At 36.7% G+C, this 23282-nt stretch overlaps 2 protein-coding genes across 4 annotated transcripts; both read right to left on the reverse strand.

Moving 5' to 3' along the window:
* Positions 1-8819: 8819 nt before the first annotated feature.
* On the reverse strand, positions 8820-10631 carry LOC149010452 (zinc metalloproteinase aureolysin). Its single transcript, XM_089163274.1, has 2 exons — positions 10284-10631; positions 8820-9574 (listed from the first exon to the last, which is right to left on the reverse strand). Exons 1-2 carry the CDS (start codon positions 10496-10498, stop codon positions 9382-9384), a joined length of 408 nt encoding a protein of 135 aa, XP_089019400.1. The 5' UTR covers positions 10499-10631; the 3' UTR covers positions 8820-9381.
* Positions 10632-11374: 743 nt separating this feature from the next.
* LOC149010453 (uncharacterized) lies at positions 11375-21380 on the reverse strand. 3 transcript variants are annotated; one of them, XM_089162055.1, is made up of 6 exons: positions 21173-21380; positions 20465-20538; positions 17961-18346; positions 13061-13623; positions 12869-12932; positions 11375-12488 (listed from the first exon to the last, which is right to left on the reverse strand). In XM_089162055.1, the coding sequence occupies exons 3-6, from the start codon at positions 18307-18309 to the stop codon at positions 12022-12024; spliced, it is 1443 nt and encodes a 480-aa protein (XP_089018181.1). In that variant the 5' UTR covers positions 18310-18346; positions 20465-20538; positions 21173-21380; the 3' UTR covers positions 11375-12021. The 3 variants fall into 3 exon arrangements, with proteins under 3 accessions (XP_089018181.1, XP_089018182.1, XP_089018180.1); XM_089162056.1 differs by having other exon boundaries at positions 21166-21380; XM_089162054.1 differs by having other exon boundaries at positions 20874-21380.
* Positions 21381-23282: the final 1902 nt, after the last annotated feature.

A 23282-nucleotide genomic window follows, 5' to 3' on the forward strand; every position in this document is an offset into this window, starting at 1 on the left:
AACGGATCTGTGATTGTGCTGTTAACCATCATGGAACCAATAACCGAGACTCTGTTGCTATGGAAATACAGAACCGAAGCTCTTCTTCATCTCCTAACTCCTCAGAACAATAAACACAAGTCGGTGATGACAAATCCGACGAGATTCAGTGGCTCTGTTCAAATCTTTGTTTTTTCAAGGTGAATATTGCCGGAGATTCCAACCGCAAAAATCAGTCTTTTAATTGGGGTTTTTATTCGGCTAGTACCAGGGACTGAATTTGTAAATTTATAAAACTCTAACACTTTAAAATGCAAAAGAAAAAATTATATTTACATATAGGATCCTTGAGTTTTTAATCTAGACCGATAAATATAAGTTTGATGATATGGTTGAATCTCGACCGTTGGCTGCAGCAGCAGCTGCAAATAAAAATTCAGGTTGAGACGTGTAGAATGAAATTTTATATTTTAAAAATTTTAAATATTTACGATTTGTTGCCCTCGGGTTTCCTTAATTTACAACTCAACCCATAATTGTTCCGATCAAACGAAATCTTAAACTTCGCTTCAAATGAAACTCTATCTTTAGTAATCTTAAACTTCGCTTCAAATGAAACTCTATCTTTAGTACTCTTTTGCTTTGCCATGCGATTGTCCTTCTTCTCTTTGCTTTGCACTTTGAAGTCATCCTTCTTTGAATATTCACAATCCTTGTCTTCCCAACATCCAAACTGGAAACCCTAATTGCGTCCAACTCCTGAATAAAACCAAAAGCAAACATTAGGAAATATATATTGGTTGAGATGAAATCGCCTTCAATACATCCTGAATAAAACCAAAAGCAACGATCTGATATAGGGTTTCGTTTCAAAGTGGAAGCAGATACGAATTTTCTGAAATTAATTGGGTTTTCTCAACCAATGATGGATCTGTAATAGGCGAACTTGAAAAGTATCAAAATTTGATGTACCTTTGAGAAATAGTTATCATTAGAGGAAGAGGAAGGTTTATCAGGCAAAGATGAAGAGGAAGGGAGAACCCATTAATTGCAGAAGATTCCAGGGAGACGAACACCCCAATCTATAACCCATTAATGTAAGTCAGAATACGATTTCACATTTCAACATTAACGAGTATTGCTCGAGGAATTAGACACCGAAAATTGAAGATGTTGTTGCGGGAGAGGAAGGTTGTGCATGTGGCTGGAAAGGAAGGTTGTGATATGAGTTTTTTAGCTCATTTTTTTTTTTTTTTTTTTGAAGAAAATTAATTTACTGATTTAACAGAAATCCTCTAGGAAGTTTACACATAAGGGAGTCAAAAAGAAGGATCCAAGATAAAAAGGGGGGTGGGGAATGTAGATACACACAGCTCTCCTGAGAGATCGTAGCATTTTTTTCTAGCGTGTCTGCCACAAAGTTAGCCTCTCTGGGAATATGCATGAAAGTGCAATCAGTAAAAGAAGAGGCTAACTGCATAATGTCAGTGATTAAGTGAAATATTTTCCAGCTGTTTCGGGACATCGGGCTTTGTAAGGATAACACGAGCACTTGGTTGTCACTTTCCACACATACATGAGACAAATTGAAATCACGTGCAAGAGCAAAACCTCTACGAATGGCAAGAGCTTCCGAAATAATAAAGTCCTGGCACCTTGAACCTTGGCAAAAAGTGAAAACCATTTGATGGTTATTATCCCGAGCTATGCCACCGATACCAAATCTATGTTTTTCAAAGAATAAGGATCCATCCACATTTAGTTTGATATGTCTTGGCTCCGGGGGCTCCCATCTGACTAACTGTGGTGGTTTTCGAGCTTGTGTTGATGGGGAATGGGGGGAGATAGCGACCATAGCATGTTGGACTCTTTGCAGGGCTCCCGGATAGTTGGTTCTTGAGAGGAATGGGTATGTGATTATAATAACCCCACAAACTCCAAAATGCTATCAGGGTGAAAGTGGCTTGTTGATTGGAGGATGAGGTGGAAGAAGTCTAGGAGACCAGTGTTTGCAAATGGGAACTGAAAGATTGGGATGTATCCCCTTGAGTCAGGTGCATAGTGTTCCATAACTATAGGGTAAAAGGACAAGAGGTAAAGAGGTGTTGTGCCCATGTGCTAAGATAACCACAAATGTGGCACTGGGGGGGTACACTACAACCATGCTCCCGCAATAGGTTTGTTGTGGGTAACTTACCATGGATGGCCTTTCATACAAAAAACAAAATCCGAGGTGGAAGTGGGAAATGCCAAAAACGTAGCCAATTGAAGTCAGGGATCGGGATTGGGGATGTGGATACCTAACGGTAAGTTGAACTCACAGTGAACATACTTAAGGAATGGAGTTTCCAAATGAAACGATTTGCGGTCGAATGGAGTGGGAGGGGGATGCCAAGGATCTTAATTGCCACCTCCAAAGGCCACCAAAAAAACTTTGTCCCCATCCGACAAAGTGGTCTCAAGGTGAATAAATTTAGACATGTTTATGGGAGAGTGTGCTGCTGGATAACACCCAATATCCGATGGGTGGTTGGGTATCCAGCTTGGGTTGGACAAAGAGACCCTAACGTAGGAGATCCCTTGCTTTAATCATTGATTTCCATCCACACGAGGCCGTGGGTGGTGTTGTAGTTTCTAAGAAAGGGCAATGCTTGAAGTATTTATGTTTCATCAGTCGTCCCCATAGGGAGTTCATGGGGTTGAGGAGTTCCCATGCCTTCCGAGTCAAAAGGACAAGGTTAAATTCCACGGTCTTTTTGAGATTAAGACCACCAGTTCGGGTAGAGCTACAGATGATGTCCCACGAGACAGTGTGGATGTATCTTTGGTTTCCATTAGCCCAGAAGAAGTCTCGAGACAGTTTGTCAAGTGTGTGTGTGACTGAGACCGGAAGTAAGAAGCAAGACATGAAATGAGTAGGCATTGTGGCAATTGTGGATTGAATGAGTATCTTCTTTCCAGCATACGATAGATGTTTGGCTTGCCGTGTTGAAGTCTTGTGTTAACTCTATTGAAAAGACAATCACAATGCTTTTTTTGAGTTTTCCAGGAATTAGGGGTATCCCTAGATAAATGTCAAGCTCCGATGTAGGTGTGATGTGAAAATGAGTTGAGAGATCTCTTTTGAGCGTCGATGAGGTGCTTGGGCTATAATGAGCTCTAGTTTTTTGAAAATTCAATTGCTGCCGGAGTGAGAGCAATAGTCCTGAATGATGCAATGGAAGGTTCTGGCTTTGGCAATTGTTTAGCATTTGATGCTAGCATTTTCCCCAACTTTTGATTTTGAAAATAGGATTGTAAAAATGAATATAATAGATTATGGGGGTTGGGATTGTAAACCTAATAAGTTGAGTTATTGCTTCTTGATGATGTTTTAAATTTACATTTGTACCCTTATGAGTAACCGTTGGATTTAGCTTTGCCACTTGTCCCAAGGAGGAATGCGTGAAGGATTTAACTCCTTTTCTTATAGGCACAACAAACATGTAGGAATGCAAATAGTTTTGTGTATTGATTTAGATTTATGCATTTGCCTTATTGCATGTTTGTTGTTGGTAAACATTGTATTCATTATGTATATGCCCACTTTGCCTGATTGTCTCATTGCAAATCAAAACATAGACGATCTTGAGCACCCTTCTTTTTCTCTTCGTTGTAAACTCTCATTCTTCACACTATTAGTCTGAAAAGTAAAAAAAATAAAAACAGAATTTAACCACGTGCACGTGGAGTTTTGCTAGTCGGTGTAAAATGGGTTCTTTTAGCGGAATGTGCAGCACTGAAGCAAAATTGCTTTTAGAGATCCAAAGAGAGAGAAACATACGTTGTGTCTTGTTTCTCGGGTTGCTCAGGCCAATACGGGATTGTATGGCAATACTCATAGCACACTATTCTGTGCCATTTGCCCATTTTTGTATAGAAGTTGCTAAAATATTGTATGACAAATTGGTGCAAAAAAATTATCTCTTTATTGAATTGGGCAAATTGACACATAATTATTGCCATAAAATTCCTAAAGAGCCAAGGGTGAGGACAAACATTGCAAAAACAACACCTTGAAAGCCTTCCAAGCATCTTCCAGTTCTTCTCTCTTGGTCTCCCTCTCTCTTATGGTCTCTCTTCCCTAAACTTTTAACCATTGAACAATTGACCAAAAAAGAAAAACCGTTGAACTTCAAATCTAAATTCTTTTTAGGGCCTGTTTGTTTACATGAGTTTGGAGATTTCAAATATCTAGAGATTTTAAATCTATGGAGTTATAATTTATAAAATTAGATGTTTGGTTGTGGAATGAAATCAGTGGACTCATCCTAAAAAACTATTAGATCGACGTGATTTTTGTGAATGTGTAAATGTATAGTTTTTTTTTTGAAATCTCTGGATTTCACCCCTTACCCATAAATCTACGGATTCACGTTTTTAGTGTAAAAATGTGAATTTCTAGATTTCATGAATCTAGAGATTTTTACAACCAAACGGGTATAATTCTTAGATTTATTAATCCAGAGATTTTCAAATCTCTGGATTCATGTAACCAAACAGGCCCTTAACTTCCAAGAGATTTGAAATCTCTAGATTCATGAATGCGAGATTTATACCGTTTGGTTATGAAAATCTCTATATTCATGAAATCTAGATATTCATCTTTTTACACTAAAAACGTGAATCTGTAGATTTATGGATATGGGGTGAAATCTAGAGATTTCATCGCTACTATAAAAACACTAAATATTTGCGCATTCACAAAAATCACTGATGAATCCACAGATTTCATTCCACATATTTGGTTAACAAAACAGTTAATTTTATAAATTATGACTCCATAGATTTGAAATCTCTATATATTTGAAGTCACCAAACTCAAGTAACCAAACAGGCCCAAAGTGCATTTTGTTTTCAAGGTTTTGAAGTGTACCCACCACAGGGTTGTTCTGTTGGTTATGTTGGCCATCAATCCATCTTAGGTTTACCAGAAGAAGAAGAAAAAAAGTTTGGCAATTTTTTGCATGATTTTTAATTTTTACAGTAAAATTTTACGTTTATGGAAAATTTTCTAAAATAATTTTAATATATAAATGTTTTCGTTTAAGAAGAGAAAAGATTAAGGGTTAAGTTAGTTTTAATGTTGATTGATTTGGTAATTGTTTAAGAATTAAGTTTTTTTTTCTTCTTTCTTTAGATGTGTTTTTTGAAAATAAAACATTGAGGGGATCTTGAGTTAGAGAAAAGACATAATTTTTTTTTTTTTATGAATAATATTTATAAAAAAGAAATAAGGAAGATGATCAAAGAGTCATAATTGAGGGTAAGGTGTATTAGTTGAAGAGGTGTACCTCCTCATAAAGATCATTTTCATTGGTGGCATGAATCAATGGATATTGTGCGATGTGGCTTGAAAGGGTTTGTACATCCTTAGAAGTTATTTTATTATAAACATCATAAAATGTCCAAACCATTAGTTTTAAATAGAAAAATACATATTTACCTTAACAAAATTCACATGCATACACGAGGAATAAAAATAACAAAATGCATTAAAATAAGTCGTGTTGGGTCATGATTTTGAAAGTGAAAAAAGGGCAGTATAGGAATTAAAATACAATAGATGTTAACTCCTCACTTAATTCCATTATTTAAATGGTAAGAGCACGATTGATGTATAATCTAAAGCATAGGCGTCCATGATATCTTTGAAATCATAGACAAATTATTAAATTTAAGGATATCATTTATTCCTAGAACTATAAATGTAGTTGCAAATGTCTTGGCAAGGAAGGCGCTTTTGGGTCTGGGCTTGAAGGTTTGGATGTGTTCCGCTAGGCGGCTGTTAGAGTTGTGCTCACCACCTCTCTTCCCACTCTCAATAAATTACGGATTACCCCCCCCCCCCCCCCCCAAAAAAAAAAACAAAAAAGGTGTGTAAGTGTAATAGAATAAACTATGGATGAATGAATCCAATAATTTACAAACCTGAGGGATGTATGTATATTAATAATTGCAAGAAACATCTATCGAATTTGATTGAGGCTCTGTTGGAACTCTCACAGTAAGATGCTGCCGTATTTGTGTCCATTCCTATGTTTTTGAGAGTTCATCCTTGATCAAATTTCATCACTTCCATTGACAAACCTTGTCCAACATTCACTGATATTGGATCTTGAAGGCAATTTAGATCAACAGTTCAAATTATATAAAGCTACCCTGAGGATTTGTCAAGGTACATAAGCTGGAGAATTTTTTCTCTTTTATGGGTACGATCTCAATCTCTTTTCTGCTAACGGGTGCCAACAGTAACTGTCGACCATAGAAACAATGGTTAGGCGAATTGAACTGCTATCAGATGTCGAAGTCATATGAAACCATAGTTGGTGTTAGTGCAGGAGGGCTTGCATTAGTGGTGATGGTCATTGTGTTCATATGGTTGTGTGTGTTACATTGTAATAACTCAAAACAAGATTTTCGAGACCAGTTCTTCAGACCCATCTAAACCCTGTAGAACCCTATTTGAATAAGCCAATTCTCCAGAGCTATACATGTTTTGGTGATAAATCTCTGTGTCCTGCTGAGATCGACAGAGTGGAACAGATGGGATCAATCAAGACCAGCAGGAAGGCTAGTTCATGCTAGATGAGTTGGGAGGATGCAACAAAGAGATTCAGTGAATGCAATGTGACTGGAAATGGTAGTTTGAGTTAGTGCAAAAAGGTTTGCTAAGCAGCAGAACTGTTGTAGCAGTCAAAAAGCGTCTAGGTCTTCCCAGAGAGGCATTGGGGTTAACTATTTTTGACTTAACTAATGTTTTTCTTCATTTGTCTGCATCAGTTGTCAGTGACAAGGCAAGGTTCTTCAGTCTCACAGATTTTAACTGATTTCTGGAGTCTAATGTTTGTGGATGAATTTTTCACTCTTTCATGATTCCTTACTACCCTTGAATGCCTCGAGGATCATTTGGTTTTATTCTTCTCAGTAAACTTTTCAATGATGCTTCAGTTTAATCGCCTGACTAAATAAAGCCTGTCAATATCTAAAGAAAGATAACTGTAAGAAACCTAAACTCAAAATGACTTATCATGGAATTTGACAACATTATGTGGTAAACAGGCACGCTACCTATCAGAGTTTCAGCATCAAAACCTTGTTAGCTTTCTTGGTTACTGCCAAGAAGACAGCTACCAAATGTTAGTTTTTGAATATATACACAGCAGTAATGTCAATGGTCATCTACATAGTAAGTCTCAATGAGCTTTCTGAGTGTTAGCACGCATGGGATACATGAGTGGTTATTCATTTTCGCAACAGGCACTGGAGAAACATCAAATACACAACTGAAGTTCAAGCATGGTGAAAGCTTGGAGTAGTGGGTAAATAAGCATGTATACAGACTTTATTTGCAAATTGCATCAAAAGTTTTAAGTACTTCACATCCAAAATGATAGCTGAACTGAGAGGTAGGAAAGATCAGAAAACAAAGTAAATAGCAAGTGCATCACAATCCATATTCCCAAGCAATTCGGTTGCTTTAACTTGGGGGAGTGGGTTTAGATACTACTAGCTTCATCTTGACTTGTTCTTTTCAAATTTTGTTTAAATTTCTCTAGTTAATAATTGAAGTGTTTGTTTTTTCAGGCTGAGGGCATAACCTGTTTCTGTAGTTAAGTACACTAAGATCATTTTCAACATCAGGTTGACAGTACACTTCCTGCTTTCATTTCACCCTAACACTACCTTGTATAAGAGAATCTTATTTTGGTTTTCATTACTAAATTTTCTGCACCATTTTGAAGGTTAAATCACATGCAAGTTCAATTCATCTTGTTGACTATCGAACTGCCGGAACTTAACTTTGGCAGGTTGAAGGATCAGATCAAGTTGATATCCAAGTGCATGAGCACAGAGAAACTGAACATGGAAATGGTTGTAACAGAGCTTGAGAGAACTATAGAAAAGGAGACAACATCGACCACTGTCATGGGCAAGGTACCACCACAGTTACTCTGGGGAGCCAATTATTTACTTGATGTGAAAATCTGAAAATGAGTGATTCTCAGTATACCTGGTCAATTTGCAACCACATTGTGAAGATCAAATTAGAGGAGCAAGCTATTGTTCCATTTTACTTATTGGATGTTTAGAAGTTCTCATTAGCTAATGTTTGGAGTCATGGATGTACATTAGAATTCCCTTTTAGCAAGAATGTATAATTACATTTCTGTTGTCCATAAAAATTATGCTACAAAGAACATAATCATCTATCCAATAATATTTATTTATCAGAACATAAGCATAGCCAAGTGAAGCAAAAATAAAAGACATGCAATTTGTTTCAATTTGTTTTGCCATATGGACTAAGTCTTTGGATCATTCTCAACATTCAAATAAATGGATAAAAACTTGAGCATGCTGCATATGAAACTTACTTTCCCCTTGTTTCATCTACCATGTCCATTACAAAACAGAAACCAAAAAAAGAACTTGTAGAAATATCAAGTCTAGAATAGAACCATTTATATGTCCACTGAAGTGAATCCCATCTGATATAACACATCGTCAATGTCTGGTTGTGTTGTGGTTGGAAACTCAACTCTAGAACTTGAATTTCAGCAGAAAAACTGTTGTGTTTGTGTGAAGTGAGGTGCATGGGAGCCGGTTCTAGGTGGTAATTTAAGTATGATAATTCCCAGCATGACCATAAAAGTAATCTAGGAAAGAAAATTTTGAACACAAATCCTCAACCAGATACAAACATGACAGGAATTTTAAAGGTTAATTGTGCTACCCAAAATGTCCAATCAATCAGAACACCATTTTCCTAACCAATTTGGTGTCTCTGAACTCTAAAGTGTATGGCCTGCATAAAACAATGATAACAATGGACCGAGAAAATTTTAATACTAGGACCATGTTACAGATTGACAACGGACACAACGAGAATAAATCAGTGAACAGAGGACAAGTTGTCAAATGGTTTGTTTTATTTTATGAATTATATCTAGTAAGTTTAATCATTTAGCCAGCTCTTTTCATCAGCCAGATTGGATCATTCAGAGTGGAAAGGATATTGCCCACGCTTTTCACAGGTCTGGAGCAAGGAACAGGAACATAGTTTCTCAGTTACCAGGACAACAAAATTTCTCAACATCACATTACAGAAAAATGCAGAACTCGTTACCAGGAAAAGGGAAATACAGTTTCTTATCATCATAAAACAATGAAAAATTACAGGACTAAAGAAAATGCACATGCACAACTCTCATGGAATCTATTGTTCTTCAGATAAACAATTAACAGAAATGATGTAAAAGAAACATTATTTCAGATTGAGCAAAATCAACAGTCATATGTAGCGTACAAGAGCTGTCATTCTATTCCATATTGAACCAAAGAAAGTCAACGATAAATCTATCATATACGAATGTAATCATCCAAGATGTTAGCTCTCTTCTCCATAGCTGCATTCCTCCGCCAATTCTCGACTGCTCTTTCAACTATGGCCCTTGCCTTGTGCATTTCTTCAGCTGAAAACTTGTGTTCCACAACACCTAGAGGCCCTGGCTGCAGTACCTTGATTACAGTCTCCATATCTTGTTCCAGCTGCCTGTGAAACAACCAACGGGGACCCAAACAACCGTATACCATAAGAGACTAAAAAACATACAACTTGGACTGATTTGCAAATGTAGCACTTAAAAGACAAGCAATTAGAAGGAGACCAGTTCTGAAATGTATGATTAATTAAAGTATCCACTGATGATGTTGTTGCAGATACATGACACTTACTCTCCAGTGACCTTTCTGATCTCTTAAAAACATCTATACGGATGGATGCCGAAGCCTTGAATTGAAATTGGCCAGGGTTTTCTATGGCATTCTTAATCCAATGTGTGAAACAGAGGGGGGGCTCCTAGGGTTTCTAGCGATCCATGTTCAGGGACCCTTGTGATTCCAATATAACTACAAGTAAAACTAGTAATTTATATGACATTCATACAACCCAATTCTAAGCTATGAAGCTATCCACCAGCAACCTAAAATGCAAAGAGAAAAACTAGTAAATTTCATCAAATTCACACAACCTAATTCAAAACTATCTATCAGCGACCTAAGATGCAAAGAGAAAAAACAGTAAATTTCATTAAATTCACACAACCCAATTCTTAATACTGGATTATCTTTCCAAATAAAGAATACCTTTAAACCAAACAAATTCCGAAACAGGGAATATTGAGATTCTTAGATCAAACGGCTACGGCATAGTTGCTAAAGCTTAATAAAACATTTTTTTGGGAGAGAATGGAGTAGTATACCTGAAGAGGCCGGAAAAGGGAACGGTTTTTCCAAGGAAACGCGTGAATGACATGATAAAGGGGCTCCAGAGTCCGGAGAAGAAAATGAAAACTGTATGGAAATTTGAAAAAAAATCCTTCAGCCGCTTGCCGCCAAGACAAACTGACTTGCAGAGAGAGACGCTTTTGTTTATGCTTCGCTTTCTTTCTCTGCGAGAGGTAGACGAGATATGCATGCGTGTGCAATTGCCTGATCGACGATAACAGAGCGATTCTAGAAAGACCGGTTGAACCGAATCATATCCGTCAATTGATTTCTTTTATCGGTTCAGTGGATTCGGTATGGTTTCGTAGAACCCGCTATGAACCAAAATGGTAAACCTTTTGAGTAAATTTCTCTTATTTCTTTCTTTCTTTCTTTTTTTTTTTTTTTTTTTTTTTTTTTTTTTTTTTTTTTTTTTTTTTTTTTTCTTCTTCTTTTTTCTTTTTTTTTTTTTTTTTTACGGTTTGTTTGTTTGGGGGGACCTTTTCCTATAAAATTTTCTTTTGCTTTTCATGGCCCTCCCTGCCCAATGAGTTATAAGATTCAATCACGAATAATATTTTAATCTAAGGGCACTCATTAGATTTATTTTAACTAGTATATGAACCTTATAATTCATTGAACACTTATTGGAGATCCATTCTATGGAAACATAAATCTCTATGGAAATTAGAAAAGGCAAGTCATTTTGGTATAGATTTTTATTCACAACTGTGGAGTTGTAATAGCCTTCAATGGTAAAATTTACATGGGTATGTCAAGCTTTCTTTCTTGAAGTTCTGTCAAGAAAATCCTGTGAGTAGTTGGTGCAAGCTTTCGTTCCTAAAGAGTCTGTTCTATAAGGGTTTAAGTGTTTACGAGTAAAACTTGTTCTTATTGGCTGGTGATGCATTTACGGAATTGCCCGATTGGCGAAGACTTGTAAAAGAGGATTAGATGCAGGTCCACCTTTAGGGTCAGGAAGCCACCTCCGACGATTTAATCGTGCTCTGCTGAGTTGCAAAGCGAAAACATAAATCATATAGAGTTTATATAGATTTTACCTTGAGATGTGGAGAGGGTGAGTTTTTAAGTTTGAACCTGGAACAAGGTAGTTTTGGTTAAGTTTTACTACATTATGAAAAACCTGATCTAGTGCCTGGTTTTGCTTGAACCACATAACCTTGTGTTGGCAGACAAAACCTGGTTCTCCAGAGCAATTAATGAAATCTGAGCAGAGCCTCTTTCAAGTTTCACATTGCGCATTGGGTTGGCAAAGCCAGTGGGGAATCTAGCGGAGAGTCAAGATCTTCTCTGTTTTCCTCTTTCATTCTCAGAAGCCCATTGTTTCAGATATATAATTTCAAGGAATAAGAAATACTTCAGAATCAGTAAATAAGAAACAATGTACATCTAATCTAATTACTTGATGAGATATTCTTGTTCAGAGTTTCAAATCAAAATCTCTCATCATCATCAGCATGACACAAGCAGAACAGTCTTTTCTGCATACAATCTAATTACTTGATGAGATATCCTTGTTCAGAGGTTCAAATCAAAATCTCTCATCATCAGCAGCATGACACTAGCAGAACCAGTCTTTTCTGCATACTCCCCCAAACTACCATAATGATATGCAAGTTAACTCATACAGGTTTCGTGAAAAAAGATAGTCATACAGGTAGTAAGTGCATGGCATGGATGAATTACTCAGAGAACTCACATGGAATGTCAGTTTCAATCTTCAATATCTAAACCAAAGTGCTCGGTTAGAATAGTTTTAGGAACTCTTCCAAATCCTTTAGATATTTCCCCCATCTCTCTGAGTCTTGCAGACTCTTTGTTTATCTGATTCACTCTGTTCAAGACATTTGTAAGTAGAGCTTCGGAGTTGGCGTCACTAGTTGATTGTTTTGCCAGCGCAGTCCTCTCCGATTCAAGCAGTTCATACAAACTAACAAGGAAATTCTTTTGAGCATACAGTCTCTCCTCAGCAATTCTGAGTTCAGTTTCCTGTGATTTCCTCAAAGATTGGAGGACCTGATCTACCTCATCTTCTAGTTTTACTGATGCAATCCGATAGTCTGAAGTAATGTATGTGGGTTGTTGAGACCTTTTCTGAATGCTATTGTGTCCAAGGGTGAACGCTGAGCCTGATGACTGCAGATCTACTTCATCTTGATCAGTTGCTGCCTCCTCAGTCCCTAAAAAGGTTGAAGCTTCCAAAATGAGAAATCTCATTTTGTTAAAAGGTCAATCAATGGCTTTACATACATCTACTGATTATCACAATGACAAAGAGGTTTAGACTATTTTAGGTGTGCAGAAGTAGACGGTTGAAAAATAAATTGAAGAGGAAATCTTCAAAACATATTGTGTTGTTTGGTTCAATATCCAATCTTATTTATCTTTGGTACTTCTTTTTCTTTCAGATGTTTTTCATAAAGAAAAAAAATGAACAAGAGAAGAAGAGAGAATGACGAGAGAAACAACAGTAAATTTAAGAGTGATGAAATCACACCGTAGGTCCTAAGGAACAGTAAGATATTTTTCTTTGAAGCGAGGAATTTATAAGCAAACTTACCTGTGGAAACAGCAGGTGCATCATCGTCTTTCAAAATTTCCTCAAGAGGACTTCCACGTTTAAGCTGAAGAAAATATACGATGGTCAAGTGACTGGTTGAGAAAGCCAAAACAAGTAGTGACTTTCGAAGAGTCATCGGAAGTCATATATTATACCTACATCATCTACAGTCTCTAAAGGGCTCAACTATACCTTTTTCATAGCCAATTCCATATAATTCAGCAATTTCTTTGCATTTGTTCTTTGTGAGCCTATTAAAATGCACAAACCCATGCTCAGAAGCTTTTCAATTTCCTCTCTAGCATCAAGAGATTCACAGGTCTGTAGAACCCTTCTAACATGTGGAATAAGATCTGTCCTCTTATCGCAACGCCGGCAGTAATACTCAGCATCTAATCCGATGTTTCCTCCAACAGTCCCTGCCATGTATGAACGAAGAGCACATTCCATGTGTGCAACATGACCGCAAATATAATTCTCATCCACATTTGATTCACATCTAATAAAACTATAACCTCCATGTGTCCAATCAATAGTCTTACTGCAAAGAATACAACAGCAGTCCCGACAAAATCCAGGTTCACTGCAACATATATTACAGTCCATGGCAGGTAGAGAGTAATTCCCTGATGGTAATCGGAGTTTGCACATCCTATTCTTAGCCTTACAATCAATACTCCTAGGCTGTGAATCAATTTTGGAGTTTTCAGCCATGTCTTCCTCAGGATATAGAATTCCCAATGCAACTGGCTCATCTGCAAACCCATTACATGAAATGATTATTAAAGGATAAAAATGAAGAATTTTTTTTTTTCAGTGGGTGCTGGAAAACCTGGAACTACAGTTGAAAAAGGATTGCATCGATTTTCAGAATTCAAACACTTCCCACAATGAGAACAATTCAATAAGGTTAACATAGAACAAATTCCATATCAATCTAGAGGGCCTCCTTTCTGGGCTTCAGCAGGAGAAGCTAGAAAAACTCTGAATCCAATGACAAAAGGCTGGGGTGGTGGTCATGTAAGGTCTAAATGGACACAGGTTTGTCATCTTTGCTCTCCAACACCCCCCCCCCCCACAAAAAAAAAATTCCTGCAATCAAGGAAAAGCAAGACCAAACCTATATAAAGAGTTTATGGGGGCAGATTAAATTTGTTTCTTTTACAGCCTGGATTCCCTGCAGTATGAGTGATTTACCATTGTGGTAGTTTTTAGATGCATAGTTTTTGTGCTCCTGGTATAGGTTGTTGGGTGTTGTAAGAGGTACAATTGGACTTCAGCAGTGATTAGTTAAATTACGTCTGATGTTATTACTGATACCAAACCCCCCCCCCCCCCCCCCAAAAAAAAAAAAAAAGTGATGCCTTTTATCAATGAAACGAAGTGCACCATAACAATAATGCAAAGAAGAAACAGAAAAAATTGCTTACACATTTCTCTAGCAAAAAAGAAGTGTACACAATGTCGCAAAAACAATTTTGCAAGAACCACCTTAAATTACAGATATTAAGAGTCCCTTTACTTGGAATTAATTTCCCCTTGTTAATAGCTAGGCATTAACCTTAAAAAGCATAAAAGCAGAAACTAAATAAAAAGGCAATGGGTATTTTTGAAATGACATTGAGTTGTGATTTGTGAACAAGATAAGAGCACAATTGTCTACACTCTTCAAACCTACAGCTAGCAGTAAACCACCCTTCTTTCAAACGTAATATCTTACTCAATAGAGCTCTAATAAATCTGAAACTTCAGGTAAAGAGTCGCAATATGAAGGCCTCTTGAAATCAAGGGATAAGGTAATTACAAACTCTGCAAATAGACTCTGGCAGAAGAACCCAAATTTAACCTTGTTGCAGATTGGTTTCCAAAATTGGGTGATTCTGGCTCTGTTCTCAAGGATTTGACTTGGCCCAAGGTGAACAACAAACATACAAGGTCAAAGAAGAGGAGTAGGAGAGATCGGAATCAGCCTTTGTGGCTGCCCTTGTTGCTAGGACCAAAAAGGTAAGAAGAAGAGGAATAAAGAAGTAAGAAGGAAGAAAAGAGACTTACCTGAGAAAGAAGGTTCAGAAAGTGCAAGGAGGGTTTGATTTTTATTGGATGGTTTTCTGTTTTTGAGAAAAAACAAATGGAAGACATGAAACGAAACGAAAACAGGATGGGAGGAAATATGATAATCAAATGGGGATAGTTTACTGCAAGTATAGATTAGAAAGGAGTGAATAGAAGAAGAAGGTAGAGAAGAAATCACTCATGCTTCTGTTCCTTGCTTACTTGCATCCTCTTCTTCCATATCCAATTACAGTCTGTTTGACCCAAAAATAAGAAATGAAGAAAATACATCCCTAAAAATTGTTACAAAATAATTCTGGCCTAATACAAAAATACAACCAAATAATAAAAAGAGCTATTCATAATGCTATTCATGATGTAAATCAAGGAGAGAAAAAGCTATTTTTACTACTGTGGATGATTAACAGCAATTTCTTGGGTTTTTATGGCTAGCAGCGCTGGGGAAACTCGGGTTTTGTGGCTTGCGGCAATGGGGAATTGGGGTTTAGGTTATTAGAATAGGCCTATGTTTGAAGGGGATTAAAGAAAAATTGCTGTCCAGAGGTACTGCTTGAATCTTGCTTTCTTGTATTCCTTTTCTTTCAATCTTGACTGATCTTGAATTCTCCAACTTAGCGTTAGGGTTGTGCAAGATTTAGAGAACAACTCTAGGGTTTTAAAAGGTGAGGGGAAGGCTAATAATGGCAACTGAAGGTTAGTGGAGTGGTCTAAATGTGAATTCTACTGTGGTTTGGGGTTCAGAATAGAGGGGCAGCAAGGTTTTAAGGGTTTTCGGATTTAGAAACTTTTAGAAATCTGCCACAGCTAAGGGAGAAGAGAGGGAGGGCAGGGCATGTCATAGGGTTTGGGGTTGGGGTTGGGGAATGGTACTTACTCACTATTTTTGAAGGAGAAAGGGAGATGATGAAGTGCTGCTGCAGCTGCTGATCAAGAATCAATCAAGAAGAGAACTCTCAAAGATGCTGCAGGGTTCCCCTCAATGGGACCCTACTTTATACCTCCTTGGCTAGAAATTCTCAGCAATTTTATAAGCCAATCTGTTACATCTCTGGGCCTTGAATTTATAGCAAAGAACAAAGATTCCAAGTAGAAATCAAAGCTAGGGAGTTCTACTTCCAGAAGATCCAAGACTTGAACTCTAACTCCTACCAGCAAAGTACAATCTGAAAACAAATACTACTAGGACTCTTTTAATTAGAAAGAATCCAACTAAAGAAATTAAATTTTAACAAAAAGACCAAAATACCCCTAAGGGTTGTGCAAGAGCTTAGCAGCGGCTATGGCTTCTTGCAGCTCTTCTTGGGGGGGGGGGGGTTGGAGTTTCCAACAGGTCATCTAGACATAAAGTAGTGGAACATGACTCATAATAAATCCTTGGGTGTTGTTCACACCATAGAAAGGAGAAAAATCCATGGCCAGTCCTTTAATTAAGCAATAGAAGACTTCAACAGAAATAGAATCTAATTCTACCTTGGAATCTAACAATTCAAAGCAAATCTACTACATGGCTAGCTCTCAAAGAAATAATAATAATTACATTATTAACACCAAATGGCTGAATAAATCACTACCAACTTATTAGACTAAGAATCCAGGTTGGGCTGGTTTGATTTTGTGCTGGTTGTGTTGATACAATTCGGGTTTCCATTCATTGAAGAATCGTTAGAAACATCAAGTCATCCTTCGTCAAAAGTTTCAGCTCAAAGAAATCTCAATGAGTGCATAAACAAGTGCACAAGTAATGGATGTTGAATATCACTTCACTCTTGACCTAGAACATTTAACACTTGAAAAGGTAATCATATGTTCATGCCTACATACAAAGGAGAATCACACATTATGGATACTACTTACTAAGGTCTCTAGACCCAGAGGGTGCAACATATTCATCTCCCAAGAATATCACACTTTTACTAATAAGCACTTTCTGCTCTACAGGGATCTAAAAAAAAAGCAAGGAAACACCCTCTGGGTTATCCTAAGAGTTAGCAATTATCTGTCTTAGCTACCAATCCATATATCTATTGCTTTCGGAAATGTACAATGTAGCCCTGCACAATGAGATGTCTCGTGCTGTGGAATATACACACATACTCTTGATAAATAAACAAGCAGCAAACACATTCCACGTAAAACAGACAAATATACATTTGTCAATGTGACTAGAGAGGGAATAATCCCGCCTAGAATAACCATAAAGATATTTAAATGCTTAAAGATAAACCTGTATGGTAGAACAAGCAGCAGTATTATGAAACCACCCCTAACAGTATCAGTAAGTTGCCTGTTAATCATCTAGAAAAAAAGTGGACCATGATTATAGGAAAAAAGAGAAAAGGTATTGAATTCCGCCTCTCTGTTTTTCTTTTCTTTAATAATGAAAAACAAAACCAGTATCATGCCTAGAATTATTTAATTTGTATTGTACATGAGAAAAACACTACAGCACAGTAAGGAAACTGAAAACTTAGTTACCATAGGTATTGGTAAGCTATCTAGTGCCTATGAAAATGAAAAAGTTACTATTTAGCACTTTGAATGCCTATTGGAGTTTCTGCATGCAATCAACAAATCATTGAAGCCACTAAAGCTTAATATCCACATATTTTCCAAGCACAACCCAGGGTTACTCACATCGGGTGGCCTCCAACTGCATGTGAGATGTAGAAGGAAAAAAAAACAACAAAAATAAAGATGGAACATAAAATGTCATGCAAAAAACATGCTAAGCTTTCTAGTTTAATGCAATAATAAAAAAAATGGCTTCCTTGTTCGCATATCTGATTTCACTTGATCAATAGAGTTGATAATGCCAGCAACAGTGAAAATTTTCAGAAGACAAACTTTTAATTTGGTTCTTATTAGAAAAAGCCGGATGACCTCATCCCAGTACATTACATTTTCTTCTAACTATAGAAGCAAGGATATAGATCCAGCTATTACTAATGGCTAATTTCTCCAAGAAAAAACTAGCATAAAATAAATAAAGCCAAAAAGAAAATCATTACTTCATTCATACCTTTTGTCGGCTCTGCAGGGATCTTCCAACTAAAAGAGGAAAAGAAAGCATTGATATCCTTGTCAGGGAATTCTTTCCGGATATATTGTTCCACAGAAAGCAAGCTTGCAAATCTCTGTCTCTTGCGCGTGAATTTCTGAAAACTGTTTGGAGTATACAAGTACCTATCACACCAGAACCCAGCACCTGTTTTCCTCTTTCCTACCTTCCAACTCCAGTTATCACCAGTGTTAGGCCAATTAATTGGAGCATATGGCAAACCTTCACCTGATGAACCAGCTGAAACTGGCCAGAGTTGTAGACCATTTCCCTTTACCTCACCCTCAGCATCCTGAACATTAGAATCCATCTATCCTTTAACACTGTTGTTGATTGAACCTGGTGAACTGTATGGATCCAGTTTTTCTAATTAGCAATTAAACAAAACCACAGATTACAAATCATACAATAAGTATCATCACAGAATGTCGAATGTAGAATAAAGAGACAGACATATTGTACCCTCACAAATACTGTAACAGCACTGCCTTCCCCACTATAACACAACAAAAATACAAGGATGAGCAACTGGAAATCGCAGACAAGTACTCTGTCTATCCACACAATGATAACCACCCTTAAATCTATTTTAATGATAAAAGAGAAACCACTGAAAATTTAATTTTTCTAGGAAACCATTTCTCTGCTGTCAAATTTGGACTGATCTGGTTTCTTACCCACTCTTTTTATGTAAACTTTATCATTTCCATCCTGCTACCCAACCACTCACCTTCAACTAATTTATTCTTTTTGGGGATGCCAGAACCATTTGGTCGTATTTAATTAGCTGAATAAAGGTATTCAAGGAAATTTTAGTTATCTGAATGCACCAAGTACAAATAACTATAATCCATCCCTGCCTTCAAATCAGTTTAAAATTTTCAAATAACTCCTTGAAGGAAAATAAGTCTATTGAAATTTTGGACTGAGAATTGTAATGGTATGAAAAAGGGTACATTGAAAAAAAGCATCTAACCGTTTGTTAAATTTTATGGCTGTACATAAACTAAGAAATATTGAGTAGAATAAATGATAACAAATTCTTACTTCAAGAACTGCACTCAAAACTAATAAAACTTAACCAGCTATACTGATCTTTCTTAATATTAAAATTCACATCAACATTATTTATTGGGGAGCAAGTACATCACCTTTTGAACAGCTAACTGCTTTACTAATCAAATCAAATAGTTGTATGAGAAGTACAGTCTCAAATGCATAAGAATGGACAAGTGCAATCACATATACCCTACATATTTTTTCCACTCATGAAAATGATAGAGTGAAATGGTAAATCAACTGCAGTGAGGCAGTGATTTTCCTATTTATTCTATCTTAAAATCTAAAAATCAAACCTTACTTGGTTTGACCAAAATGCCAACTCTGAACCTACAGTTTCTAACCGAGAACAACCTCACTGAAGGTAAAATTGACCAGCTCTGATTATCAGATCAAAGTGATAGTCCTGTTGATAAAAATAAACATAACATGCCTTGTATGGATGTTGCAATCACATCATTTATGGGAAGCAAAATCAGAACCCTTATTCTTTCAGTAAGGAAAGTAATATATCATCATTTATGGAAACCTAAGCCATAGTATCCTTATCTCAATAAATGCATCTTTTGTTTGCTACCAGTGGGATGAAGTTTTCAAAAACTTAAACTACCAAAGGACTAGCACATTTTTTACAACTGCTTATCCCAAAAGCCAGATTTGTTGAGTGTAGGGCTGCAATAATGTACATATGTTAACAATGCACAAACCGCCTCTTGCAAATGCACAACAACCCATGCATACAGCACGTGGTGGAACCAAGGGGCGTAGGGGCCTAACTGTACATAACACAAACCCCTCACACTTTCTAGGATCAAACAGCTGGACTCCCAGGACTAACTTATATGCAGTCATGAAATGTTTGCCTAACTTTCTAAAGGAAAGCAAAGAGGAAAAAGGAGGAAGCTACTCCCTCATTCTCCACATTTAGGAAGAATCCCAAAAAAAACCTATTTTTGGGCTTACAATTCTCTTTTTTTCTTTTCTCCCTGTTGCTCTTTTTTCCCTTTTTCTTTTGGGGGGTGGGAATTATGACGCTGCCAAGTAGAGTTGCAAACTCATGACCTCTTCTTCTTTGTTGGATGTTCTTTAACATATGAACTTATCTATTTCACCCAAATTTTTATCTACATAAGCCAATAGAAAATCACAAGTGACAGTCTTATTACAAAGAAGGGAACTTCTCTCATGTTTAAGTCAATTTTTACAATTGCTTCAGTACAACATGCATGAAAAGATGCCCCTTTCTTACAATACACCCCAACTGCTAATTATAGAAAATGAAACCACGTAAGCTCCAAGAAATATGACAGGATATACGAAGTTACTTCTTTACAAACTATTGACTTAAAAGGTGCTTATTCTTTGCATAGAATATAATCCTCTTCTCCTTACAGCAAAAAATTTACCTTACTTACGGGACGGATGAAGATAGTGAGAGAGGTGAAGGATCCCTCCACAATCCTCAGATCGCCATTACACCCTAGAAATGGTGAAAATTGTGGAATCAAAATGATCAGTGAATAGAAATAATATAGCATGCGGCATGCAAGCAAAACGAATAAAAATCAGCTCAATTCAGACCATGTTACGCAGACCGTAAGTTCTTAACACTAAAAATGGTGAATTTGCGGAAACAAAATGATCACTAAACACAAGTAATATATCATACGGCATGGAAACAAAACAAACCCACAGTAAAAATCTACTACCACATATCATGTTGTGCAGATCAGATCTTTAAAATGCAAAACGGCAAGCTTGCAGAAGAAAAGAAAAAGGAAAAAAAAAGACATCACTTTCTTTGCATGGGCTTACAGCTGAATCAGTTCTCCCAAAATGGCGAGGTACTTAACGGGTGAGCCGTCAATGTCGGGCATCAATGGATTGTCGCTGCTACTGATAAATAATGATACACGGCAAAAACAGCAATTTTGCAGGAATTTGAAGATCGGGAAGCATAGGAAGCAGAAGCAAAATAATTCTCATGAAATACAGACGATAGAACCCAAGCTTAAGAAAATAAATGAAAAAGAAAAGAAAAAGAAATATCAAATAAATACAACAAATTATATTAAATTAGACATTAAAAAAGATAAATGGGACAAACAATTTACAAAATGCAGCACAAAGATCGGATTTTTCCATTTCCGCCGTCACCGACTGGCGAAATTTGGACGGAAGAGACTGCGGGTAATTCCGTTCATGCTTGAATTCGCAGATTTTCCACTGGATTCTCTGACGAGAAATTGGTGTCTGTGAATCTTTCAGTCGAAGAGGCGAAACGAGAATTTGGTTATAACTTTAAGTAGTATATAATTGTGCGTAACTGCGTATAAAGTAATAAATATTCCTCGTTAGCCGTTAAATAACTTTAAAATTCAGGAAAAGCAACGTTCTTAAATTCGTAATATAGTACGTGTGTCAGTGTGTGTCAGTGTGTGTCATCTGATAGAGCAAGCCTGCTAACCCTAACGTCTTTACCGAAAATATATTTATTTCTTGTTTTAGTAGTTTTTGACTTGTTAAAAATATCAACCGTTGGATTGCTACATATTGTAGCACATAATTGGTCATGTGCCAAAGTGTCAATTGCCTAACAAAGCACCAGTATGGGGTGCAAGGCTCAAGACATCTAGCTAGGAATCATAAAATAAATTATGAGAACAGTTTTCCCACTATGAGCCATGGGGGTGGGTTTGTGGGAGTGTGGATCTTATGTCTCTTATTTTTTCCATGCATTTTATGTACCAAACCATAAAGATGAAACTCACCTTTTAAGTGTTCATAAAATGAAAACAAATATATAATTTTTTCTAATATATAGAAGAGAATTCAAAACTCTATCCTATTGTTTAGAAGATCTTTTAGACTTGATTTTCTGGGGTCTTATACACAATCAATCTTCATACATAGCATAGCCTCTATGGCAATGTATCCATTACAAAGTTGCAATCCATTAAAATAAAAGAAAATATTTTTTACAATGTTGCATCTCGTACTCTTGTACTTAGACAAATGTGTCTGCAACCATAGATTAGTTAGCGTGCATACCAGTTTGGTATGCCGGGAAACCTCCTCCGACAATCAAGTTAATCTAGGAACAACAATCAAAGTTCCAAGTACATGACCAATAGCTGCATACCATAATTGTTCAATGGTTCTGTTTGTGTATTTGGGTTTCCTTCCTATGGGGTCATGTTTTTTGTTTTGATAGTTAATTAGATTTGACTCTTGAGGGCCATTAGCCCCTGGATTCACTGCCCCTTGTCTAGAGAATTTTCTTTATGGGTGGGCTCATTTGGGCCAATGCATATAATTTTAAAATTAGATTACATTTTAGCTAATTTATGGCTTGTTTGGTTACATTAATATGGAGATTTCAAATCTATGGAGTCATAATGTATAAAATTAACTATTTGGTTAACCAAATATGTGGAATGAGATCTGTGGATTCATATGTGATTTTTATGAATGTGCAAATGTTTGACATTTTTATAGTAGGGAGGAAATCTCTGGATTCACCCCATACCCATAAATCTACAAATCCACATTTTTTGTGTAAAAATATGAATCTAAAGATTTTTACAACCAAATGGGTATAAATCTCGCATTCATGAATCCAAAGATTTCAAACCTGGATTCATGTAACCAAAAAAGCCTTATGGATAGACGATTAGCCTCACAGCATGTATGTGGATTTTAATTTTTCGGTTCTATTGTTTTAGCCTATTTGTAGTTGACACCAGTTTGATGGCATTATAGCAAGAAGGGTGTTATGGTAAAAAATTATGGTTTAGGCCAAGGACCTAGACCTGATTATTGGGCTAGGACCAAGGGCTAAAATCTGGGCCAAGAGGATCTGTTCGGCACTTCTCAGACTTGCCACTTCTCGGACTTGCCACTTCAATTGGCTTCATATGACTTCTCAGTAGATAATAGGACAAAAGTGATGCTCAGCATATCTCAGGATCATTAAATGACCTGACAAAGCTTTCAACTCAGTATTAAAGGTCCCAAGTGGCATTAAATGTTCTTGTTGACAAATTGATCTTTCACGTGGCCCAAGGTTGCCTTGGACATTGCATCTATCTTATTGTCCCCTCAACCATGGGCATGTGTCACATCAAAGCCAAAGTTGATGTTGACTTATTAATCCATCAACAAATCTCTAGCTAGTGTGAAGATCACTCAAGCATTAGCTTGTTAGGCAAGCCACTCAATTAG

This window comes from Hakea prostrata, chromosome 7 (genome assembly GCF_041222555.1).
Source record: "Hakea prostrata isolate BN-2017 chromosome 7, UWA_Hpros_2, whole genome shotgun sequence".
Lineage (NCBI taxonomy): Eukaryota > Viridiplantae > Streptophyta > Magnoliopsida > Proteales > Proteaceae > Hakea > Hakea prostrata.

Excerpts from the sequence above, each read along its gene's own strand:
- LOC149010452 (XM_089163274.1), bottom strand. The coding sequence starts at position 10,498 with ATGCATATCTCGTCTACCTCTCGCAGAGAAAGAAAGCGAAGCATAAAC. Across the intron at positions 9,575-10,283 it reads CCCTTTTCCGGCCTCTTCAG|GCAGCTGGAACAAGATATGG; the intron begins GTATACTACTCC and ends GTTGTTTCACAG.
- LOC149010453 (XM_089162055.1), bottom strand. The coding sequence starts at position 18,309 with ATGGATTCTAATGTTCAGGATGCTGAGGGTGAGGTAAAGGGAAATGGT. Across the intron at positions 13,624-17,960 it reads CCCTGCAGAGCCGACAAAAG|ATGAGCCAGTTGCATTGGGA; the intron begins GTATGAATGAAG and ends ATGGGTTTGCAG. Across the intron at positions 12,489-12,868 it reads TGCACCTGCTGTTTCCACAG|GGACTGAGGAGGCAGCAACT; the intron begins GTAAGTTTGCTT and ends CAACCTTTTTAG.